The following is a 24,188-nucleotide window of genomic DNA, read 5'->3' on the forward strand; positions in this document are numbered from 1 at the left end:
ATAAACCCTAGGTACTAGTATTTTGTTATGGTCTGCAATTACTTTTTTTCTTCATTCTGTAGCTTACCTTTTTGTCCACATAGTAGGATCTTTTCTCAGAGCAAAATTTTAGATCTTAATTTTTTCTTTTTTTTTTTTGTAGTTTTTAGCATAAAAGCACTGGTACCTATTTGGTTACTTACCATTGTCTGTCCTCTCATGACCACTTTAGGATATCTCTCTAGCATTCTCTACTCTTAATCCTACATCATCAGTATTTTGCTGTATTAGATCATTTTTACTAGTGTTTCTCCTGTCCTTAAAAACAAAAACTTACTTTAGTCCAACTTTCCTTCTGGCTGCTGCCTTATTCCTATATACATAACTGTAACTATTTCCAAAAAGAGTTATCAGTATTCATTGTTTTTAATTTTTTTATTTTAATTTTTTTATTTACTGGGGATTGAACTCAGAACCTTTCACTTGCGAGGCAGGCATGGGTGCCACTGAGCTAAATCCCCAGCCCTGTTTTTAATTATGTTTTGCCCAACCTTTCTTAAATGATCTTCAGGTTGGCATATGCCTCTGCCTGTTCAAAGTAATCTGACTTGAGTAACAAAGGATCCCTGCATTCATTATAAACAGAGATATTGAACTTGCTGGGAAGTGGCCATTATTTATCCTAGAACTCTTTATCATCTCCAAGATAAAGAGAATTTAATGTGAGGAAGAGTTCTTTACAAGGTACCAAGTAAGGGTATTCTCTTTAGACTGACTTAGAAGGATTCTTGCTAAACTTTGGCCCTGCAGGTCCAACAAGGACTAGGGTCAAGGTTGAAGTCTAGTCAAGAAGAGGTCTAAGAGGAGCATGACTAAAGTTTGGACAAGGGTGATGTCCGTGTCAGTCCCCACAGGATGTTTCAGAACTCCCAAAATGTCTCACAAGAGAGCCAGTAGTCCAGCCTCTCCAATGATACTGTATTCAGTAGCTGAGAGAACATTACAAAGAGTATCACTCTGTAACTTGGAATTTGTCTCTTGTCACTTCACTTTTAATCTCATCATGCCCCCATCCTCACTCGCCCAAAGTTAGTGGCGCCTAATCTCTGGAAAATATTACTTTATAAGTAAGGAAAAAGTACAGAGATGATCTAAGTTAAGGATCTCAAGATGGGGAGATTATTTAACTTCAGCCGCATGATGGTTTTGGACTTTTGACTTTCAGAACTGTAAGATATCGCTTCTTGGCCTTTTGGCTAAGATCAAGTGTAAAACTGTAAGATAGTAAATTAGTGTTGCTGTAAGCCATGGAGTTTGTGTAAATTTATTAACAGCAGCAATAATGAACATATACCATCACACAATAATATAATTTGTTGGCATAATAATGTAGCACAAATAGTGAGTAGTAAATTGCCCTAGGAATGGTATCCTGACATGTGAATTGTAAATTAGTTTGCTCATCTGTGACCTCTGAACCTGGGGAGACTGAAACCAGAAGGTCTAGAATTGGAGTTTATCGTATGCAATTTAGTGACTTAGCAAGACCTTGTCTTAAAATAAAAAGTAAATAAATGGACTGGGGATGTAGCTCAGTGCAAAGCAAAGGTGCTGGGTTCAATCTGCAGTACCACTAAAAGAAGAAAAAAGAAAAAAAATTTTGCCTGACCCCAGAGGAGGTTGTCTTCTAAATAGAATAGCTAACATGATAAAAAATAGTGAGGTTTCTGAATTACATGACTTACTGTTTTTTTGTTTTTTATTGTTGTATTGATATGGGGGTCTTGCTTTGTACTTCAGCCTGGTCTTACACTCACTGTGCAGGCCAGGCTGGTCTCCTACTTGGTGATTCTCCTGCCTGAGCCACCCAAGTGCTGGAATGAAAAGTGTGTACTAGCACTGCTGATTAGGTATAACTTATTGGAATAGCTGGTTACTTAAATGTGTACAATATGTAGAAGATAATGATATTAAAGCTGAAAAAAAATATATTGGGACTGGTTCACAGAGGATTTTGTATGATTGCTAAAATATCCTCCCTTTACCCTATATACACGATTTTTTTTTTCATTTTAAATAAAGAGAGTGAATGGGCAGTAAGTAATATGGACAGACTGAGAGGATAAGAGCTGGCCATACAGAGAGAAGACAATATGGATTTGAGAAAAGCAGCGATACTTAGTGCATAATTGTACTTGAAGTTTTGAGCTAAAAAAGGCAAGGTTGAAAGGATTTTCAAACTTGTACATTTTGATAGAAATGCCTTTTAATAAGTGATATGGGTCAAGGATGTAGCTCAGTGAAGTCCTGGGTATGATTCCCAGCACCACAAAATACAAAAGACCAGAAAGGAGAAAGAATACTTTGTGGATGTAGTGAGAAGGAAAATATTGTTAGGTGATCTTTTAAAATTGCATATCTAATTTTGTTATTTTCTTAAAACTTTTTTTATTGATCTTTATTGCCTATTGGCCTCATTGCCTAAAAGTCTTTATTTTCAGTTGAAGATGGGATTTTTGCTTGTTTTCCAAGAAATTGTTCACATGCTTTTCAGGATTTTACCTTTCTTCATTCAAGTTAATTTTAGTGATTAAATTTAAATAATTTATGTGTGTGCATGGCTCATTTTTAAACAGTAAAATTTACAGTGCTTAAAGTTATTTCCTCAGAATTTTCCAAAATCTTGGCTGTCTTGGGCCTGATTGGAAAATGCCTAGGACTTGAGTTTGGGCATCTCGGAAGAGCAGTTGGCCTGTGGTAGGCATTTTGTGGAGGAGAGTTAATTTGCTTGATGTGAGATTTTTCAGCCTGGGAAATATGTTCAAGGGTGTTAGCCAGTATTCTAGAATTGGAGGGTAAAATTGAGAATAACTCTCAAGTGAAATATGAAGATAGATATATGCTATAATGTAAGAATGTGGTGCTCAAGTGGGCATTTTTATCCAAATGCAGTGTTCTACGCTCTGTAAAATGTATTTGGATAAGGATGGTTATAGCTTTATGTGTAACAGAGAAGCACTAAAGACACTATTAAAAATGGAGGCCAATTGAAAATGGAGAAAGATACAAGAAATTAAAGGTGTATCCTCACTGTTATTTTTCTAATACTGCATCTGATCTTTTTGCCAATGCCATAAGCAATGGGAGTGCAAATACTTATTTGCATATTTGATTGTATTCTTCGTTTGTCCTGCGTTTTTACAATTGTGGCCAGGTATAAAGAATCTGATCATTAATTGTAAAACCATATACTAGTTATAACCAGCTCCAGAATATGGTAAAAATGATCTATGTAGCTCCATCTCTATATTGCTTACCAAAATAAACAACTTTCATAATTAGTTTGGATAAGTTGAATTTTGCTGCAGTAAACCCTAGAATCTTCCCACATGTAGTACTGGCAGTTGAACCCAGTGCCTCATTAGTGTAAAGCAAGAGCTCTCCTACTGAGCTATGTCTTCAGCTAATCCTAAAATCTTACTGGTTTAATTGTTAGTGACTCTGGGATGTAGAATGATTATCTTTCCTCCTAGAAGATTGTCAGTCTCCATTCCAAAGGCAGGGTGGGAAACATGTACTTTTTATTATTCCATTGGTTAAAAAGAAAGCCAGTCATTTGAACACACTTATCTTTCAAAGACCAAGGATATTCTACCATGTGCCTGAGAAGAGAGCTGTGAATATTTCAATAGCAGCAACAATTACAGAATGTATTTAAGTGTAAAAATAAAAACTGAAAGAGCCCAACTAAAAGATTAATATATGTGACTGTAAAGAGTATAATACTGTATCCGAAATATACTGAGACTATAAATCAGCAATTTTAAGAATAGAAAGTATTTAAGCCAGTATAAAAATGATTAATATCTAATTTTATATATATATGAAAGTCTAATTTAACTTAAGAGGCTGAGGCAGGATGAGTCCAAGTTTAAGGCTAGTCTGAGTAGGTGACAAAGACCCTGTCTCAAACTAAAATTTAAAAATGACTGGGAATTTAGCTCATTGGTAGAGTACTTGCCTGGCACGTGCAAGGCCCTCAGTTCAATCCCTAGTAATTTAAATCTAATTTAAATATATCAAACAAATTTCAGGACTTAAGTAGACTGAAATGGCTAATGAATGTGAATAGAAACTTCTCAAAAGATGAAACAGATTAGGAAAATACACTGAAAGTTGAAATTATAAATACTATTCTGAATAGGGGAGAATTTTAAAACACCCAGGATTAGTGAGTTTATGGAGAATTAATCATGTTGTAGGTAGAATTATAAATACAATCCTTTCACAATTTATGGTTTTGTGTCAGTAGCCTAAAAATATTCGTACCCTTTTGAAGATGTTTACCCTGATTAAAAAGATATATTAAATAAGTTAAAGAATATATTTTTCAATAAAAATACATTCATTTTATTTTATTTAAGTGTGCCAACATTATGCCAATTTCTGTCCTGTAACCAGAGATGCACAAATGATTATGATAGGGTTCCTGTTTTTATATCTTACATCTAATGGTAAAGAGAGGTTGAGAGAAGATGTAGGGAAATGCCTGTGAAATAACATCTGATTTTAGTTAGGACATACAAGGAATAATCTAAATGTTCAGTAATTAAGGAGATAATATTTCAGGCCAATTCTATATATTGTATATGCAGAGGCTAAAAGCAGTGCTTATAAAAACTAATGGCATGAGGAAATATGAATTCTGTGATTACAAACTGTATTAAATATATAAACATTTGGGCAAGTAAAGATTGCATGGGAAAGTTGAAAGAAATTTGCAAGAAAATGTGAATTTTTTTTCACAGACATTAAGGTATGCTAAATTTATATTATTGAAATACATGCATATGGACTAATGCTAGAAGGAAGTGAAGTGAAAACCAGTTTTAAAGAAGTTAGAAATTGGTGGGCATTTTCCTACTCTAAAAATTCCCTTTATTTTCAACATGTCAAACTTTGATTGGAAGCAAGAAGATGAATTTGATATTTTGGATTCAGGTACTGGTGATACTGTAGCATAAAGAAAACCAGTGCTTCGAATTTGACTCTTCTTTGTTCCAGCCAACAATCATACACTTGTTACCCAGAGGAAGACCAGCAAAATATATATTATACTATAAGGAACCTGCTGTTGATTGAAAGCACCGATTTGTAATTTTTCCAATTAACCAAATCATTTTTCTCCAGTCTTCCCTTAAAGATGATGCATTAAATAGAATAACAAAGGAGTCTGTCTTGTGAGTAATGCCATCTGCTGGCACTATTAACTAATTACATTTTAAGTGAATTAACAGTAATTTTGTAGTGGTAACTGGTTTTCTTAGCCATTCATTGTTCATTGTGTTTTATGTTTTATATTTATGCTATCTTTTTAAAATTGTAAGCAGTCATTATACTCTTTTAAAAGTGTATGGTATCCTTAGAAAATTTTAATTTCTGCTAATATTTGAAAGGTCACATTTGGCAATATCAGTAAACAGTGGACTTAGAGAAACTGAGAATGTATAGCATTTTAATCATTATGTATAGTAAGTGAGGCTGTGGGGATGGAAATGAAATTGAAGACCTAGGAAAGCTTTTAAGTAGTAATACTAAAAATTTATCCGTTTTTATGAATATTTTTTTGCATGTGAAAACAATGTATTTGTCCTTAGTTTTAAAAAATAGCAGTTTGCCTTAGATTTTCAAATTTGAATAATCTTTTAAATTATGTATTATTATTTTTGGACATTATGTTTTTTTTGGTTTTAATTATTATTGGAAAACTTTTGCTTTGTAATTTTTTATTCTGTTTCTGTCTTTCTGTTCTGCAGTGTAAAGTCCTTGAAGGCTAAATGCATTTTAATATACATATTCCCAGTGCTACTCTGGCTATAGTAGAGTGTGATATGAAAGAAAAAAATCAGTGGTGATTTTTTTTTTTTTTTGTATTTAAAATGCTGATGTCTCTATTTAAAATGTTGATGCTTGGTTCGTCATAGATTTTTTTTTTTATAGGTATTAGGTTTCATTTTTAAAACATTCCACTAAATTTTTTTTGTTGTTGTTCTTGCTTACTTTTTGATATCTTAAACTTTGTACTCACCTCACACTAACCTGGTGCTGGATCTAAGTACATTGTTCAGAGCTTTATGTATGACAGGCTTTCAATATATGTTTTGTTGGATACGTTATTCCATTCTGCTTCAAAGCCTTGAGCAGGTTTTTATTGTATTTCGAAGGCCTTATCGTCACACAGAAGTCAGAAGGTTTTTTTTAAAAAAAACTTTTCTTCAAAACAAAACAAAAACCAAGCTGGGCTTTGTGGCATATACCTGTGATGTCAGCACTTGGGAGGCCAAGCAGGAGGACTGCGTGAATTCACGGTCTGCCTGGGCTACATTGTGAGTTCAAGACCAGCATAAACTATATACTGATAAGGCCTGGCTCAAAAAACAAACAAAAAAGTATTTTTTTTCCTTTTGGAAAAGAGAATTCAGAAAGAAGGAAGTATTACTAGATAGAAAAGTGTCTTCATCTTACTACACAGAATATAGAACACAGAAGTTGAAAAGTAGAATTCATTGGAGTGTGTAAATAAAAAAGTTTTAAAAACATTGAATGTATAAGACTTTTCAGAATGTTGTGATATTTTAATACTGGCTCTAGCATTTTCATAAGGAACTAAGCACTTAGTACTTAGAAGATTATATAGTAAGTATATATAATTGGGTTTTGTAAGACAAAAATTTTTTGGTACAGTTATTATATATCAAAAATAAAATATTCAGATAGTTTTCTAAATTTATAAGTCAAAGTAGTTTTGGGATTTCTGACACAATTTGACTAGGGTAGGATAAAAATAATAGACTTTTACCAATAAAATTCCCTTAATTTTGTATTATTAAATATTATTGGTAATGATGTGATCAGAAGTAAGAGAATATAAATTGTTCTAAGAATTTTTTTCTTTCAAAATGTTTCAACTTTATATTTTACATTTGTGAAAATTATAAAAAATAACGCAGTTTGAACAGATGCTTTTACAGCTGAACACGTTCAACCAATCCTCCCAGCTTCTCAGCCTCCCAGTTTCCCTCCTTCCTTTCCTTCTTTCCTTCTTTTTTTTTTGTTTTTTTGAGAGTGTCTCTCTATGTAGCCCTGGCTGGCCGCAAATTGGAAGTGATCCTCCTACTTCAGCCTCTCGAGTGCTGGAATAATAGGTGTGCACCACCAAGCCCGGGTTATTTGTTTGTTTGTTTTCATAGAAAAAAAAAGTGTATCTTAGTGCTGTTTTATACTAGCAAAACCCATATATGTGTGTGTGTGTGTGTGTTTTATATATGTTACATATATGTAAAAATACATATTTATGTATGTATGTGGTATTGAGTGTGCGGGGCCTTTGAGGCAGGTGGCGGAACCACTGAGCTAAATCCCCGGCTCAGGGCCTTTGAATTAAGCTAAATGCCTAGCCCATTTTTTATTTTAAGACAGAGTTCTGCTATATCACTCAGTTGCCCAGGCTGGGCTGGAACTTGGATCCTTTTGGCTCAGCCTTCCAGAGTACTGAGGTTACAGGCATGTATCTTTGTGTGTGGCTGCAAATTTTACATTGAAAATTATAGACAGCACATAAATTTTGAATGCATTGTAATATCCTTTTTTGTTGTTGAATGCATGTAATCTATGTTGGCAACATTTAAACTTATATACATATGTAGTCTTTAAAGGATATTGAAAATTTAGAGTTACAGTCATGTATTGCTTAATGGATATGACGTGTTTTGAGAACTGCCTTGTTAGGTGACTTCATTTTGATGAGCATTATGGAATGTATTTAACACAGTGCTAGATGGAATAGCTTGTCACACATCTAGGGTATATTGCTTGTAGGCTACAAACCTGGACAGCATGAAATTGAACAGGCATTTGAAACACAGTGTTAAGTATTGTATAGGAAAGGTACAGTTAAAATTTCAGTACCATTATAATCTTATTAGATCACTATCATACAGAGTCTGTCAAAGATGTATATATCAGGAAAAGAAAACATAAATATTTTAATATTAAATTTATTGAAACAGCATGAGATTAATAAAGTTACATTTGGCCTCTGCAATTACAAGAGGTGCTCAATGTGGTGGTGGCCATTAGTTTCCAGACATTTATTAATATGGTGAACTGCTGAAGTTTGTATACTTTTTTTTGGCAAACTCTGTATATGTTCAGTTGTGATGAAAATATTATGTGGCCCCTGACTGTCACGGAAATTTAATTTAGAACTGCTTCATTGTTCCTTATTCACGTAATAGATGCTTAGGCTCTCAGTATGAAGTAGTTTAATGTCTGTAAATAAAAGAATGATTTTCTTATGTACTGTCTTCTTGTGAGAATATAGAAGTTCTTTCTTTCCTTTAGGACCTTAAGAGGTTATTTGAGAAATAGATTACATTAGAACGTTGAAAGTAGGGGTTGTGTTAGAGTAATAGAAAATTGGGTTGAGTGAGAGATATCATGAAGACTTAATAGTGTTCTATGGAGTTAAAGATGAATTTTAGTTACTAGTTTGTTGTGAATTTCTAGTCATAACTTTTACATTTTGAGAATATGTACAAGGGAGTATCTATTTGACAACCATGCTTTGTCTCTGGAATACATACTTCAGGATAAGGTAAAATTGAATTATTTCAAAAATGAACATTCTTTAGCCAACACAAAAACAAAAATATTAAAATACATTCTGTACTTCTAAAAAAATTTCTTGCCTTGTGTGTGATTTTTTTTTTAATAGGAAATCAAACCCCAAAGCCATTATAACCATGGGTATGGTGAACCCCTCGGACGAAAAACTCATATTGATGATTACAGCACATGGGACATTATCAAGGCTACACAGTAAGTTTTTTTGTTGTTTTCGTCTTTGAATAAATATTTTAAGTGAAATGTGTATATGGGAAAATGTCATTATTTCAATTAAATTAGTTCATTTCTCATTAGTTTATTAATCCTTTTGCTTTTGGTACTTGCTAATCTTTCTAGAAGTTTAATATTATGTCTTAAGTATTAAAATTGACTAAGGAGAATTAGAAAATATTATTGTATTAAGAGAACTTTAAATGAAATATATGTACATTCTATATTTCCCTACCTCTCAAGCAGGTATACAAATTAGTAATAAAATGTAGTCAAGGGCTGGGGATTTAGCTCAGTGGTCCTGTTGCTTGCCTTGCAAGTTCAAGGTCCCTATTTCAATCCCTTATATCAGGAAAAGAAAAATATAGTCAGTGTCATGTATTTAACTTTTATTGAGGGAGATACCATAGCTATCTAATGCATGACGTTAAAAATGCCAGGTTATCAGTCTTTAAGATAGGACAAGGAAAATGATCAATCTAGGAATATTATAATGCAGAATCATGTAGAAATTGAAATACAGCAGATATTTTCATCTGCAAATAAAATGGAGAAACTATATAATTAATTCTCATGCCCTTCAAAATTTTAGAATTGTCTGGCTTCAAAAAGTCCACATTCTTTGTTTTTTTTGTTTTGTTTTTTGGTACCAGGGATCAAACTCGGGTCCTTGCACTTACAAGGCAGGTGACAGGCGATGAAACGGCTGAGCTAAATTCCTGGCCCTGTTTTTTATTTTTTCAGACAGTGTCTGATTATGTAGTTCAGGCTGGCCTTGAACTCACTATGTAGCCCAGGAAGGCCTTGAACTCAGCAGCAGTCCTGCTTCAACTTCCCAAATGTTGAAATTATAGGCATGCCCTACCATACCTGGCAAAGTCCATGTTCTTTTAATTGAAGAATTAAATGCTTTTGCATTTAATGTGACTTTTCTTTTTTTTTGGTATGAGGATTGAACTCAGGACCTTGAATTTGCAAGGCAGGTGGCAGAACTACTGAGCTAAATCCCTGGCCCATAGTTAATGTAACTTCTATTAGGTAGGATGTACATCTGTGCCAAGGATCATCAGCCTGAAGTATAAACTTAAGGTTCTCAAAGATCTTTTCTAAGAGAAATGCGCAGTGACTTTATATTTTAGTATATGTGCTGCCGAATCGAGTACTGCGCAGTGACTTTATACATTTTCTAAAACTGTAACCTCCTCTTGCCCTTCCATATGATTTTAAACCTTTATAATTCTAAATTTAAAAAAATTGATAATTTGTTAGTATCAAATAAAAGCTCAGTGACAAAAAACTATAAAAACAATTACAGTACATAGTTAGAATAAATTAGGTTAAAGAAGTTAAACCGAACTAAGTTCTTAATGATTGAAAAAAACAAGTTTTTAAAAAATAAAATCAACTGCAAAAGAATATGCCCAATAGAATGTAATTTATATAAATTTAAGCACATATCACAGTAGTATATTTTTTTTGTAGAGAAAGATGTATACACAAATGTAAGTGACAATTACAGGACTCCTTGCACTTTCAAGAGAGGTTTCTTTGGGGGCAGTAGGAGAAAGAACACACAAATGAGAAGCCTACAGCAAATACAGCAAAATGTTAGCATCTGCTTAATATGGAAGAGATATTCTCTATTTTTTTGTAAGATTGAAATGTTTAATTACTTAATAAAACAAAGGTTTTGAAAACAAATTGTTAACAGCAATATAGAGATTCTAAGAAACAATAATGAACAAGCTATCTGAAAGTGTACTTCGAATATAATTGTCTTAATTGTTTCTTATGTTTTTTGCCCTGTTAGTCTGGCTGTTAATCTGTACTTAAGATAATTAACTTGATAAGGACTTACAAAAAAAATAAATCTGATGCTGGCAAAGAAATATTTTAAAAAATTATTTTAAAAGGTGGGGAGGGGAAGAATATAAAAAAGAATTGAGATGTATTAGATACATATACCAATTTCCTACAATGAATGTAATCATATACTGCAAACATTTACTAATAAAAAAAGCAAGAGATAGGATAGTTAGAATGATTATGTGAAGGATAAAAAGGGGTGTTTTATATTTTTCTCTTAAAATAGAAGATGCTACAATATATTTATTTGCTGATGAGAACTAATATATTAGGGTAGGATAGAGTAGTGAAAGATAACAAAAGCAGCAAAGTTCTCAAAGGAGAAATTTGACAAGATGTGCAGAATTTGGAATGGCCAGAACTTCAGAACCTGGAATATGAAGTATGAAGTAAACTGTTCAAATAAGTAAATATTTAAATTTAAATTTTCTTGTATTTGCATTTGCCTTTGGATGACCTTGTTTTTATTGTCTGCTCTGGAAAGGAAAAAAGGAGAAAAATGACAGGAAGAAAAGGGGTATTGCCTTTTAAATTTAGGGGAAATCATTTCTGCTGGAGGGGTAGGAACTTGCGGCATTGGGTTTGTCTGTGGGTGTGGGTGGTGTACAACAACAGTGGCCACTGCCACTGAACCAATTACAAGCCACGGAGCACAGGTCTCTGATATTAGTGTCCTTTTTTGCCCACTTTGCTTCTGGTAAGCATTATATTCTGATTGCTGTAGGAAAAGATACACAGCCACCTGTTGGGGTGAGAATTTGCTACTGGGTTAAAGTTCCAAAATAGTTCTGTCACACAGACTCTGCCAGTGCATTTGTTGTCTAGGTGGAGAAACAGATTTCTGGTTCTTCCTAATGTGTCATCCTCCAATAATCCTCATAAGTCATTGACGAATGCAAGAAAACTAACCAGTGATTCTGTGTATAAGATTGTCACTTACCATCTCAAAGTGAGAGTCTGCTTTTGAAGATAATATGCCTAGTTTTTACTTAACTGGACAAATGTAAACAACTTCATGAAAGAGAAGAAACAACCATAGGTACTATTGTAATCCTTTCCTGCTCCTTCCTTAGTCTCCTTAGGTTGATTTGTGAGTGTATGGGTGTGTTTGTTTGCACATACATGCAAAACAGAACCAGATACTGCAGCAGTGTGAAGGCTGTGTTGAATATTAGTAAAACATTTCTCTGTTGTATATGAATGTAGGTAAAAGTATCACTGGCTGAGTTCTTTAACTTGTAAAAGAGATAAATTAGACATGGCTACTGGGAATTAGTAAAGAGAAGTTTGTTAGAATCAAATATGATATAGGTGCAGGTGGCCCATAGAGAGGGCCCAGGAAAGAACAGCAAAGGAGAAGACTTCACAGAAAACAATCCTCTGGCTGGGGTATAATGAGATTGTATATGTTTCCTATAAAAGTGTTGCATATATATGAGGAGTATAGTAATATGAAACATGCATGTGCATGAAGCAATTGTTAAGTGTTCATGGGTGATTTTGCACTTGGATTTATCTTGTGCTAGCAGCATGTAGTTCCTCACTTTTTACGTTTGTTATTTGAGGGTCTTGGTTACCTTAGGGTCAAGTCTCTGAGCACAGTTGATTCAAATGGGCCCAGGACCCTCCTGTTTTGTCTTCTTTTGCAAAGAATGTAGTGAGGTTATGTGACAGTCAGTTTTGAGACCTTTCTATTTTTACTTCAGTGGTGTGGGATGAGGTTGCTCTAGTGGTTATTTGCCTCCAGAGGAATACGTTTTGTTCCCTTGGTCACCAATCTTAGTCACCAGCTGTCACAATTTAATAAATATCTGCTGTTTCAGAAGTTCTAATATTTGTTTCTTGTGTCACCTTATTGTACATCCTCTGTGGCTTCCCTATTTTGGATGCCACTCTAAGAAATTAAAATATTGTTAGATTTATTTAACTTTGGTTTTGTGTTATATATTTTCAGAGATCCAGTACATTGGTTAGGAAAAAGGTAATGGTGGTTGTGGCTTGATAATGGGTTCTGGGTGGTTTATTGTACTACTTTGTTTATATTTGAAAATTTCCATAATTAAATTAAAAATGGCCACGATGATAGAAAATAGCAGTGAAGGTTAGGCTCTCTGCATGTGCTTCTCTCTCCTGTCTAATATGAGTATCTTTCCTATAGCTTTTCCATTAGACTTTATTTTATATCTCATTTGATTAAACTGAGTTATAGGACTCTTCCCCATCCCACTTTCCATTCATACTTTTATGTATTTAATACTTTTAGACTAATTGTATTTTTAAAATTTACCTCAGTCTGCTTCAATTGTGGAATAAGTGGTTCTATAAAAAAAAGAGCAACTAATTATGAAGTTTTATTTCTGGTATCCTTTTCTACCTATGAAATTTCACATTCTTATAAGTGAGATATTTTAATGTTATAAAATGGATGGGTGAAAGCTGTTGAAACGTTAATATTTTTAAAAGTGATATATTTTAATTTCAAATTATGAAATAGAGCATTATTTTGTTCTTTAAATGTTATTTTCAGCTTTGAGTTTATTGTTGGGTAGTAATAAAAATACCATATTTTCTTTCTTTTCAAGATACGGGATATATGAACGCTGCCGAGAATTGGTAGAAGCAGGTTATGATGTACGGCAACCAGACAAAGAAAATGTTACACTTCTCCATTGGGCTGCCATCAATAACAGAATAGATTTAGTCAAGTATGTGTTTTTTGTGTTTTTAATTCATTAATAGTTTTATTATAAAATTATTTAAAGTACCTTAAAAACTAATTATCTTTAAAATTTCTGACTTCCAAAAGTGTATACTGTTTACTTTTTATCTTAAATTGCTCCAAAGGTTTAACAAAGATCAAGACATAATAAAGGATCTTTATATTATGATGTATTCTTTATGAAACTATTTCATGTATATTGTTTAATCTACAGCAATCTTATATGGAATGCAAAATTTTAAAAACTGAGCTACTCAACGTAAAGCATGTCTTGCCTATTGTATAAATGTTTTGATCCCATGTTTTGTATGCTACTACTCAAATCTTTGAGATTCTCTGACCACTTTTCTTATGATATAGTTATTTGGCATTTCAACTTTTTTTTAATAACTTAAAAATTTATTTTTCTTTTACTTCTAGAAAACAGGGAAGGTGATGTTTTTGACACAAAATTCTGCTGAATTTTTTAAACTATCAAAAATGATAGCTTATTGTCATAGGTGCAAAGTAGCATGAGATTGAAAGTGAATTTTTTCTTTTAATATATAATTTCTTAAAGTTGAAAGTGAAAGCTGTCTAAAGTATTACAAATTTTGTCTTATAGATACTATATTTCGAAAGGTGCTATTGTGGATCAACTTGGAGGAGACCTGAATTCAACCCCTTTGCACTGGGCCACAAGGTTTAAATTTGCTTCTGGATCCCCCCCCCCCGTGGTTACAATATTAGTATAAAACTATTATTTTTAAAATGATGAGATGAAATGAATAAGAGAATTTGTTATGCCAATAGTTAATATCATTAATGTATTAATGTATAGTTTTCTGTTGTTACCTGCGTTGGAAGTAAAGCTTATTGTCCAAAAATACCCTTAGGGTATTAGCTGTGCCAGTATTAATCCTTTTACAAGGTTAGATTAAATTTTGAATTTGTAAATGTAATACTTTTGAAACCTATGAACATTTACAATTAGAGAACTAGTGCAATTCTTGGGATTGAGATCATATTGAGTAGAAATAATAGAATATAGTAACTGTTCAATATTATGTTTAAAGTAGCTATGAGTAGTTACATAGATTATCGAACTGTTTTTCCAGTAAGAGTTTTAGAAGCCATAGAATTCTAAATGTCCCTTGACATACAACTGTTTAAAAATAACTTTGTAAAATATATGTGTAATCTTTCCACCATTACCTTGTTTAAAAACACTCAGAGCCAGGTGTGGTGGTGCATGCCTGTAATTTGAGAGGCTGAAGGAGAAGAATCACTGCAAGTTCAAGGCCAGCCAGCCTAAGCTACATAGTTCAGGGCAAGCCCAAACTACATATACATAGCAAGACCCTGTCTCAAAAACAACAAAACAAACGAAAACCCAGAAATAAACACTCCAGAAGACCTTGTTCAAAATAACTTTATATAAGTATTCTTTTATGTTTTAGACAAGGCCATCTATCCATGGTTGTACAACTAATGAAATATGGTGCCGATCCTTCATTAATTGATGGGGAAGGATGTAGCTGTATTCATCTGGCTGCTCAGTTTGGACATACTTCAATTGTTGCTTATCTCATAGCAAAAGGACAGGTAAAAATATCACAGTGGTGTGGATTGTAATCATGTATCTTTCATGGTTTAAATGCCTAATGTATTTGGTCTTACATGTATAACAACCTGGTGATATTTTAGGAGTACTTTCTGATGGATGAAGAGAACAAATAAATACATTGTTAATCTGATATTGAAGTTTTACTGTACTTAACATAAAAGCAAGAATCATGAATCCACTAAATTGATTTTTTAATTTATGAGAGTGACAAATAAATCTTGGAAAGTAAAGGAGAAAATTTGGTTATCTGCTTTTTCCCTGCTTGTGTTTTCTGAATATATTATCTGATGTCATCTAAAGTTTTGGAAGTTATTTATTAGTTATGTTCTATTTTAATACATCTTTAGAGGAATAATTTCTTCAAGATCCGTTTTTCATTTTCTGCTCTATAAAATAACACTGATTATTGTCACAAAATTGATGATTTAAGTTCTTCTGATTTTTCTTGAATGTGCAGCAGTAACCATAATCACACTAAATATTATGAGTGTATATTACTGTGTTTTGTGTAAATATAGTTTGTTAAAAGTAATGTAACCCAGTTTTTTTTTCATGTGTTTTCCTGGTTATACTTATATATTAACTTTATAAATAAGCATATCATCACAAGAGTAAGCTAAATGAGTTTAATTTATTCCTTTATACATATTTATTATTTGAATTAAAATTTTTATGCTGACTTGGAATTTGAACAATATTTTTTTCTAATAGCTCTTTAAAATGTTTATTTTTGGCAGTATTAAGCAAAAGCAGTTGTGTTCTGTGTTTAATCTTAGGAAAGGAGGCATTGAATTATTAAGTTAATGGTTGGAAGGAGTTGTTTATTACTATGTTAATAAATATCCCCAAAATTTCATGGTTAAGAGCAGTAGCAATCATTTATTATATCTCACAGTTCTTTGAGTTGAATGGGGCTTAGCTGGATGGTTCTTTTCTTTTTGAAGTAATGGCTGGGAGTTGTTATCCAGGCTTTTGTCTAGGCTGGAGGGTTGCCTGACTTTATACATCATCTTGTGCCTTAATAGAAATGAATAGAAGACTATTCTTAGCTAAGATTCTCAGACAACTGTGCCTTTTTCTTCACGCAGTGTCAGAACTTCTCAGAATCACTTCATGTAGTCTTCCCAGCAGAGAACTAAAATTCTTAAATGGTGTCTCAAGCTCATAAAGGAACAAAGGCAGAAGCTGTTCTTTAAGTCTTAGGTCTTAAATGGGCACAGCAACATTTCTGTTCATTTCTGATCCATTTTGTCAGTTAGAGTACAGACCTGGTCCTGCCTGTGATTAGTGTTAGAAAGGGTCACCACAAGCTTGTGAATACCACATGAAGTCTTTTGGGGCCATCTTGGAAGATTAGAAAGGGATTATTTTTATTTTCCTACAGTTTCTCCTAGAGCAGGGGTTGAAGAATTAATGATACAGGGATTGGAAGAATTAATAATTCAGATTCACCTTTTTTCTTTCAGTTTTTTTTTTTTTTTTTTTTTTTTTTTTTTTTTTTCTTTTTTTGGTACCAGTGATTGAACTCAGGACCTTGTGCTTGCAAGGCAGACAGCAGAACCACTGAGCTAAATCCCTGGCCCTTTCAGTTTTTAACTGGGGAAGAAAAGTAGTATAAATTTTTGAGTTTTTGTGGGGGTTTTTCTTGTTGATTTTTACGATTTGAGTGATTTTACTAATCTTTTTAAGTCCAGCATCATATCTAGACTATAAAATTCTCAGAGTAGGATTTCTTCTTGTCATACTGTTTTTTGTATGAAAATGATGAGTCTGACAAAGTTTTTCTCCTATGACTTATTTTTTCTGCATGTAAAAATAACATGTGCTTACTGAAAACTATCCAAACATAAGGGTATGACTTAGAAGAAATCTCGCTTCTCTCCTTGCCCAACCCACACTGAGATCACTTATTAATAGTTTAATTTGTTCTTCCAGATTTTTTTCATGTGTGCACTAGCATGTATATAAGACATTCTTCTACTGTGAGTTGCATTCTAGCTTTGAATGGGGTCCAGTGAGCTTTCCTTCTGTCATCTCCTCTTCATCACTCTGCTTCAACCACACCACACTATGCTGTTCTTGAGCAACTCTGACTTGCTTGCTCTCAGCGCCTTCATGCTTGCTGTTCCCACTGCTAATGTAACCCTTCTTCAGATGGCTACTGTTCCCTCTGTGCAGTCATGTGGTTGCTCATACTTTTTCTATTTTACTTATTATGGTACCAGGGATCGAACTCAGGACCTTGAACTTGCAGGGCAGGCGTGGTGCCACGGAGCTAGATCCCTGGCCCATGGTTGCTCAAATTTTATTAATTCTGCTTAATTCTCAATTATAAAAATAAAATTTGTATATTTTATCTAAATTTTTTCTTTCCCGTTCTTTCATTGACTTTAGTCATTATTTTTCTTAGTTAACCTTGTTATGATAAACTTTAATTTTTCAACTTTAAATAATACCCTTTGACTCATAGCTATTTGGGGTGAGGCTCACAGGGTCTTTTCTTTTCAGTCCCCCTCCATTTTTTATTGTATCAATTTTACATTGAATTAGTTCTATCAATTTTACATTGTTGGGGTATTTAATATTTCCACTCAATTTTGGCATTCTTCACAACTTGATTTCACTTATCTGTTAAATATATTAAGTGCTCACTACCAATTCTTTTGGATGATTTTCAAGAGAAAAAGGGGAAAATGCTAATTTATAGAGTTCTGTTTATTATAGAATTTTCATAAACTTTTGATCTTGGCTGTTAATTCTTCCAAATAGAGAATACACATATATCTGTTTGAAAAAGAAGTATCAAGTTTTAAATTATAACCCAATGAAAGGAAAGATTGAATGAATTTCATTTCCCTTTTATTGTTCTAAAGATGTGGCAAAACTTGACATATTTTATTCATTGATTTTTTTATTGTTGCTTTTAAAAGGATATAAAAATACTTATATTCAACAGTAAGAAACTAAGAATTTACATGTTTAGAGGCTGAGGACAGTTCAGTGATGGAGTGCCTACTTGGCATGTGTGAGGCCTTTGGTTTGATTCCCCCCAAAATAGAATTTACTAAGTTTACTTAAATTAGATATTAGGGCAATAATAAATAAAGTGCCTACCTCTCATATACAAAACAAAGAAGTTTTTGTCATTTCTTTGAAAATAATTTTTAAATCACATGATAATTTAAAAATTAACCTGTATTTAGAACCATTGGGTGAGGTTACAGAAGATATTTCTGGGAACACTAAAAATACAGAAATGAGTTTATAGTGGATAAGACATAACCTACTATACAGTATTCATGGTGAAGGACTAAGTAATGTCATCCAAGGATATACTCTAGTTCTCTATTGTAATGGTTTTTAACACTGCATTATTTCCCTCAGTTCCTTTGGATAATGTTCACATTTGAAACACGGTCCTATCAATAATAATGGTTCACACAGAGCTGGAGCATGGAGATATCCAGTGTTTCACATTGTACTTACTGTAACTACTCTTCCACTGATAGTAGATTTGCAGCACAACTTGGGTTAGAACTTCTTGTATAATACAACCAAGAAATGGGAGTTGGGAAAGGGAAGCAGAAGAAACTTAGTATTTATTGAGGGTCTGTTATGTTCCATACTTTGGATTGGCTACCTTACATATGTTATTCTGTTTAATCATGGAAGTCTTATAAGTTATTTGTGTCCACATTTTTTGATTAATATTCTTAGGCTCAGAAAATTAATTTTGCCCGCTATCTTAGTGATTAGATGGAAATAGGAATTGAGAACCATGTCTCTTATTCTAATCCTTATGCCTTTCCTAGACCTAGAAGAGTAATTATGAAAACAAGTCTTTTAACACATGGTTTTGATCATTTACTTTGCTGGGCACTGAGAAAACAAAAATGGATTTAATGTAATTTTGGTACTCAAAGAATTTGTTCCAATTAATGAGACAAATGCTCCAGACAGAGAGGATAATCAGACCACATTGGAGTGTATTAGGACGGGTAATTTCAGGGCATTGAAACTGATGGAATCTTTGACAGCAGTAGAATGTCTTGGAAGGAAATTTAGAGAACTAGGAAAGATTTTGATTTAGTAGTTGATAGCTTTAATTTTAATTTGCTATAAATTAAACCAACAGGATAACAAGTTCCAGGGAAAGCAAAGTTGAGTGGAAGAAGAAAATTATAGCCTACTGTATTGTTTGGCTAGGAAGAAAATTTATGCATACTTATAATAATAATAATATCAAATGCTCATATAACCTGAATTACAATAAATGTCTCAAGAGGAAAGAATAGGAAAGGTCTTTATCTGTGATGGATCAGGGAGAGGAGAGATAACAAATACTCATTTTTCATACTGAGAAGTCTCAGAAGACAATATTTGAAGCTGAAAGCTCAAGTAGCAATTCAAACACCTTTCTTAAAGGTCTGAAGCTAATAATGAGCTAAAACTAAGCTGGGCATGGTAAAAAGGCACAGGATTGCTTTTTCACATTGCTTTATTTCTCACAATTTTGCAGTACTACTTGACCCTAATAATGTACATACGTAACAATAAAATATTAAACTTGAATTTATTAAAAAGTTGGGTTTTATTCTTTGTTTTGAAATGCCTTTGGATAATTGGGGTTTTGTCAGTCCCGCTTATCCGCAGCTTAACCTGTTCTTTGTAGCTGAAAGATCAGAATATATCAAGATTTTTAAATGCAAAATATTTAAAAGGGAAAACTATAAAAGTATGACGTTAATTAAAATATGTAGTGGCTATACTAAAAGTTAAAGAGAAAATTTCATAAATCATCCTTATTATACTTCATTGGCCTCTCCTGTAATGTGTAAATTAGATTTTTCCAAGTCATTTTGGTTAGGAACTTATAAAATTTTACTGTCTGACTTTATCAGGATGTAGATATGATGGATCAGAATGGAATGACACCTTTAATGTGGGCAGCTTATAGAACACATAGGTATGTAACCATTATAAAATATTTACTCAGATAATATGAAACAAGCTAATGATAAGAAGCAGTAACTTATACTTAATTAACTTGTTATAATGATTGGTATATAACATAAATTACTTCTTTGAATGTTTTGGTGTCTATTTGCCACCACCTCAATTATTGTACCTCTCATAATCTATGCCTCCTTTTAACAGTTCCTAATGGAAAAAGAGATTATCTTCTTTAAAAAATAATTTTTCATGTGACTTACATGTTGGCAAGTTTAATGTTTTAATTTGTAAGTTGTCTTAAATATTTGTGAAATCATCCAGATTGAAATTTAAATATTTATATTTTTTAATTATTTAGTATTAACACCAGTTCCTACATCAAAAATAGAAAATGTCAGGACCATGTATTCTGTCCCTTGAAACTATATTGCTTATATGATTTGCATATACTTAAAACTTATTATTAAAATAGTCTCATCATAAAGTTTTTGAGTAGGTTAGAATAGAAGTGTTCCGAAATGGAATGCTGATGTAACCGCAGTATAGTATTTGTAATGATTTTGATAATTGAAATTAGGGTTGTTGTTGTTGTTTTGTTTTTTTTTTTCCTTTTCAGTGTGGATCCAACTAGATTGCTTTTAACATTCAATGTTTCAGTTAACCTTGGTGACAAGTATCACAAAAACACTGCTCTGCACTGGGCAGTACTAGCAGGGAATACCACAGTCATTAGTCTTCTTTTGGAAGCTGGAGCTAATGTTGATGCCCAGAATATCAAGGTAAATACAAGCACTTTTGATAATACTATGTGAAACAGGGCTTTTAATATATGAATTCCTTAATAAAACAGGTATTTCATAGACTGTGAAAGTTCAAAGAAATTTCCATTATAGCTCAGTCCTTTAGTTCTGGGTAGTAATTGGTTTTCAAATCTTGGTTCACTTATTTTTATCTTGCAGTACTGAAATAATTTTTTCAATTTTGCCATCTTTTGTTTTAATGAATGCATACTCCTTTTGGAAATTAGATTATATAACTATTTTTGTAAAATACCTTTATGCTATTTATAGGAGACCCCCCACACACACCTAAATGGTGAACTAACCCACAGGAAAAGCACAAAATTGTCTTAACAGCCAAGCATAATTAATATTTACTCTCTTGAATATTTAGATATTTGTAGGCATTTTATGAATATATACAAGAAGAATCTATTGGTAATCTTAAATTTTGGTTAATGCTTCTCATTTTTATAGCTTCAGGATCCACCAAAACAAGAGTCTTTCAACACCAGGACTTTTTCTGTGAAATGGCTTTAAACATTGTCAGAAGTGATTGTGCCCATTAACAAATGTTCTTTAATTTCAGCTATAATTCATGGTATTTTCTGAGTCATGTTTCATAAATGTATAAAGGATATGAGCTAATTAAATATGAAGAAAGTTCTAGCCACATGCTTACCTGAAACGGCCAATCCAAAAGTAGGTATGTCTTGCTGGATCAGGGCATCTCTTTATATTCCAATGAGTAGTTCATCCTTGATTTGGTTACTTTAAGAAGAGAAGTTTAAACTACTAAAATAAAATATCTTAGACTAGTTTTTAACTATTATTTATTTAAAGTTATACCAATTTTTAAAAATGAGTAATTACAAGTATATAAAAGTAAATACCTAATACTGAAAATTAGGAAATTGATAAAATCATGTTTGTATTTTCTTTCTTTTTTTAAACTTCCACCTAATCTTGACTTTACTCAAGTGCTCAAATGATCCAGTGACTACCACTGAACACAGAGGAAAATCACCATAGACTATAATACCATAGAGGCTGATATATGAATAATGGTCATTTCCAGTACTTACTGGCTGAATGAATGAAGATTTGCACAATTGTGAATTTTACCCGAGCTGTAGATAATGACTCTGCTAAGATGTGTTTCTGCCACTTAGGAATTATGGAGAAATTTTTGCTTTTCCAAAAATTTTTAAATAAGGTGCTCTGAAGTTTGTATAGTAGAATTAGTAAATTAGGCAGAACCCAGGTCAGTAGATGAGGAAGAAATTTGACTAATCTGGTTTGACTAACCTGGAAGAAGTTTGACTAATATTGGATAGTATTTCCCATAAGAAAAGTTCAGTGAGATTTGCTTATGTTTTCTTATCTGATATGCTTCTGGTACTTTTCTTCTCTTTGCGCTAGAAGCACATTCCTAAAGTAGTAATGTGCCAGGAATACATTTCCAGATATTTAGTGTCGTAATACTGAAAAAATTGAACCAGTTTCAAGATGACAAATAGTAAAATTATGAATACCTTCTTCTGTCAGTATCCATCTATTATATTGAAACTGCATTAATGCCAATTATTACAGTAAGGTGACTACCAGGTTTTGTAATTTGAAAGCAGCAATGTGTTTTCAGAGTTTTTAAAATATCATTTCTATCCATACAATTTTTAAAATAATTTCTATCATTTTACGTATTTGAGGTATGGTTTATAATTTTAACATCTTTTCATATAAGTAATGAAAAGTTGTGACCACTCTTAACCATTGCATAAACTTTAATCTTAGTAGAAGAAATAACCTGTAATGAATTTCAATAAAATGGTAATGGTAAGAATAGAGATATTTTACTTTTAAAAAAATTGTACATTCAGGCACATTAGTTATACAGAGATCCAGTAAAATGGAACGTTGTCCTTTACTTTATTTAAATTTGTGTATTTTTTCCTACACTCTTAATTGTTTTAATTTCTGACACATGCACTCAAGGTGAACTGGAGCTATATTAGTTGTAGAAAAGAAAATCTAAGGAGGTATTTCATTTGCTCAGACAACATTTATACTCTCAAGGAAAAGTTATCTTTTTATCTGCTTTGTTGAAAAATGGATTTTTGTTTTAAAATACACATTTTATGTTATTAAAAGGATGGAGTATCAGTTGCCTTTTCTACTGGGATCTAGCATTCCTAATGAACTTCAGTGTAGTTGTCACCACCTTCTAATAGAAACCATTGTTGTTTTTTTTTTGTTTGTTTGTTTTTTACTCAACAGTACTGTTCAGTGGTGGGTAGTGAAAATGTTTGACAAATAAGGTTCCTATTCTCTCAGAATTTAAATTTTGTTGAAAACATAACCAGTTATGTAGAGAGAGATATATGCAGGAAAGCTTTCCATGTAAAGGAATGTGCAAGTAAAAGGCCCTAAACAGGTCATACTCGAGGTACAAAAAAAGGTCAGTTTGACCAGAGTACAATGAACAAGGAAATGAAGTTGCTTGAGAGAGGTAGGTGTCAGATATGCAGCACCATTATAAGAAACTTTAATTGTATTCTTAAGTTATGGGAAGCAGCTAGAACTTAGATAGTTTGATTATAGGATGTGGTCTTATTTTATAATCTTTAAAATACTAGTTTGGCTGAGAAAGAAGCATTGAGAATTTTAAAAAATGAAAAGGATGGGTATCATTTAGTCTGTTGTAATAAATGAGGCAAAGGGTATGTTAGCTTAGCCTGAGACCCAAAAAGTAGAAATGGCAAGAAGTGAATGATTTTGGATATGGTATTTTAGAATAGAAATAATAGAAAATATTGATGACTTAGCTTTTAATTAACTGAATTTCTTGTTATATATGTTGAGATTGTGAAGATAAATTGAGAAATACTTTTTGAGGGTGATAGGAATTGATTTTTTTTTTTTTGGTAATATTTGAAATGGTGCCTTTTTAGCTAATTAAGTACATTTAGATTGTTAAAGATTTTGAAAGAAGAATTCAGTTTAAGAAAACCATAGATATGTTGTCAAGAAATTTGGCAGAGATTATTCACTCATTTATACCTGTTATAAAGTCTTAGGAAAGTCTAGTTGATAAAAATGATCTGAAACAGGAGGTAGCTTATAAATCTGGATTTGACTAATAAAGTAATAATAGAGTAATAAAGAGTTATGGTCTTCAAAGATATGAAAAATTATACATTATATCATAATTATACAACTGTTGGTTGATCCTGTTTCATCTAAAATAATTTTCCTTATGAGATTAAAGTGGTTCCATAGAAATATTACTTTGAGGCTTGTCTTTATAAATTAACCCTAGTGAGGAATTAAATTCTTTTAATATATAAAGAAGTGGATCTTCTGTTGAAATAAGGAAACTTACTTTGAA

The 24,188-nt window shown here is 32.4% G+C and overlaps 1 protein-coding gene and 1 pseudogene across 8 annotated transcripts in view; both read left to right on the top strand.

Moving 5' to 3' along the window:
• The window catches only part of Zdhhc17 (zinc finger DHHC-type palmitoyltransferase 17), a 78,339-nt gene that overhangs the window by 14,066 nt on the left and 40,085 nt on the right, over positions 1–24,188 (top strand). For 4 of the 8 annotated variants that reach the window (XR_004517289.1, XR_004517290.1, XR_004517291.1 and 1 more), the window contains exons 2-7: positions 8,756–8,859; positions 13,326–13,448; positions 14,067–14,144; positions 14,902–15,046; positions 19,970–20,034; positions 20,638–20,800. Coding sequence is in view for 1 of the 8 variants with exons in the window: in XM_010639535.3 (XP_010637837.1) it covers positions 8,756–8,859; positions 13,326–13,448; positions 14,067–14,144; positions 14,902–15,046; positions 19,970–20,034; positions 20,638–20,800 (678 nt within the window). In the remaining 7 variants the exon portion in view is untranslated. Of the gene's footprint in view, positions 1–8,755; positions 8,860–13,325; positions 13,449–14,066; positions 14,145–14,901; positions 15,047–19,969; positions 20,035–20,637; positions 20,801–21,393; positions 21,507–24,188 lie in introns of those variants that run through there. The other 4 variants (XM_033763789.1, XM_033763793.1, XM_033763791.1 and 1 more) reach the window with 3 other exon arrangements.
• On the top strand, positions 1,216–1,365 carry LOC117286228 (annotated as a pseudogene).

This window comes from Fukomys damarensis, unplaced genomic scaffold (assembly GCF_012274545.1).
Source record: "Fukomys damarensis isolate Sample0158 unplaced genomic scaffold, DMR_v1.0_HiC HiC_scaffold_15, whole genome shotgun sequence".
Classification (NCBI taxonomy): Eukaryota; Metazoa; Chordata; class Mammalia; order Rodentia; family Bathyergidae; genus Fukomys; species Fukomys damarensis.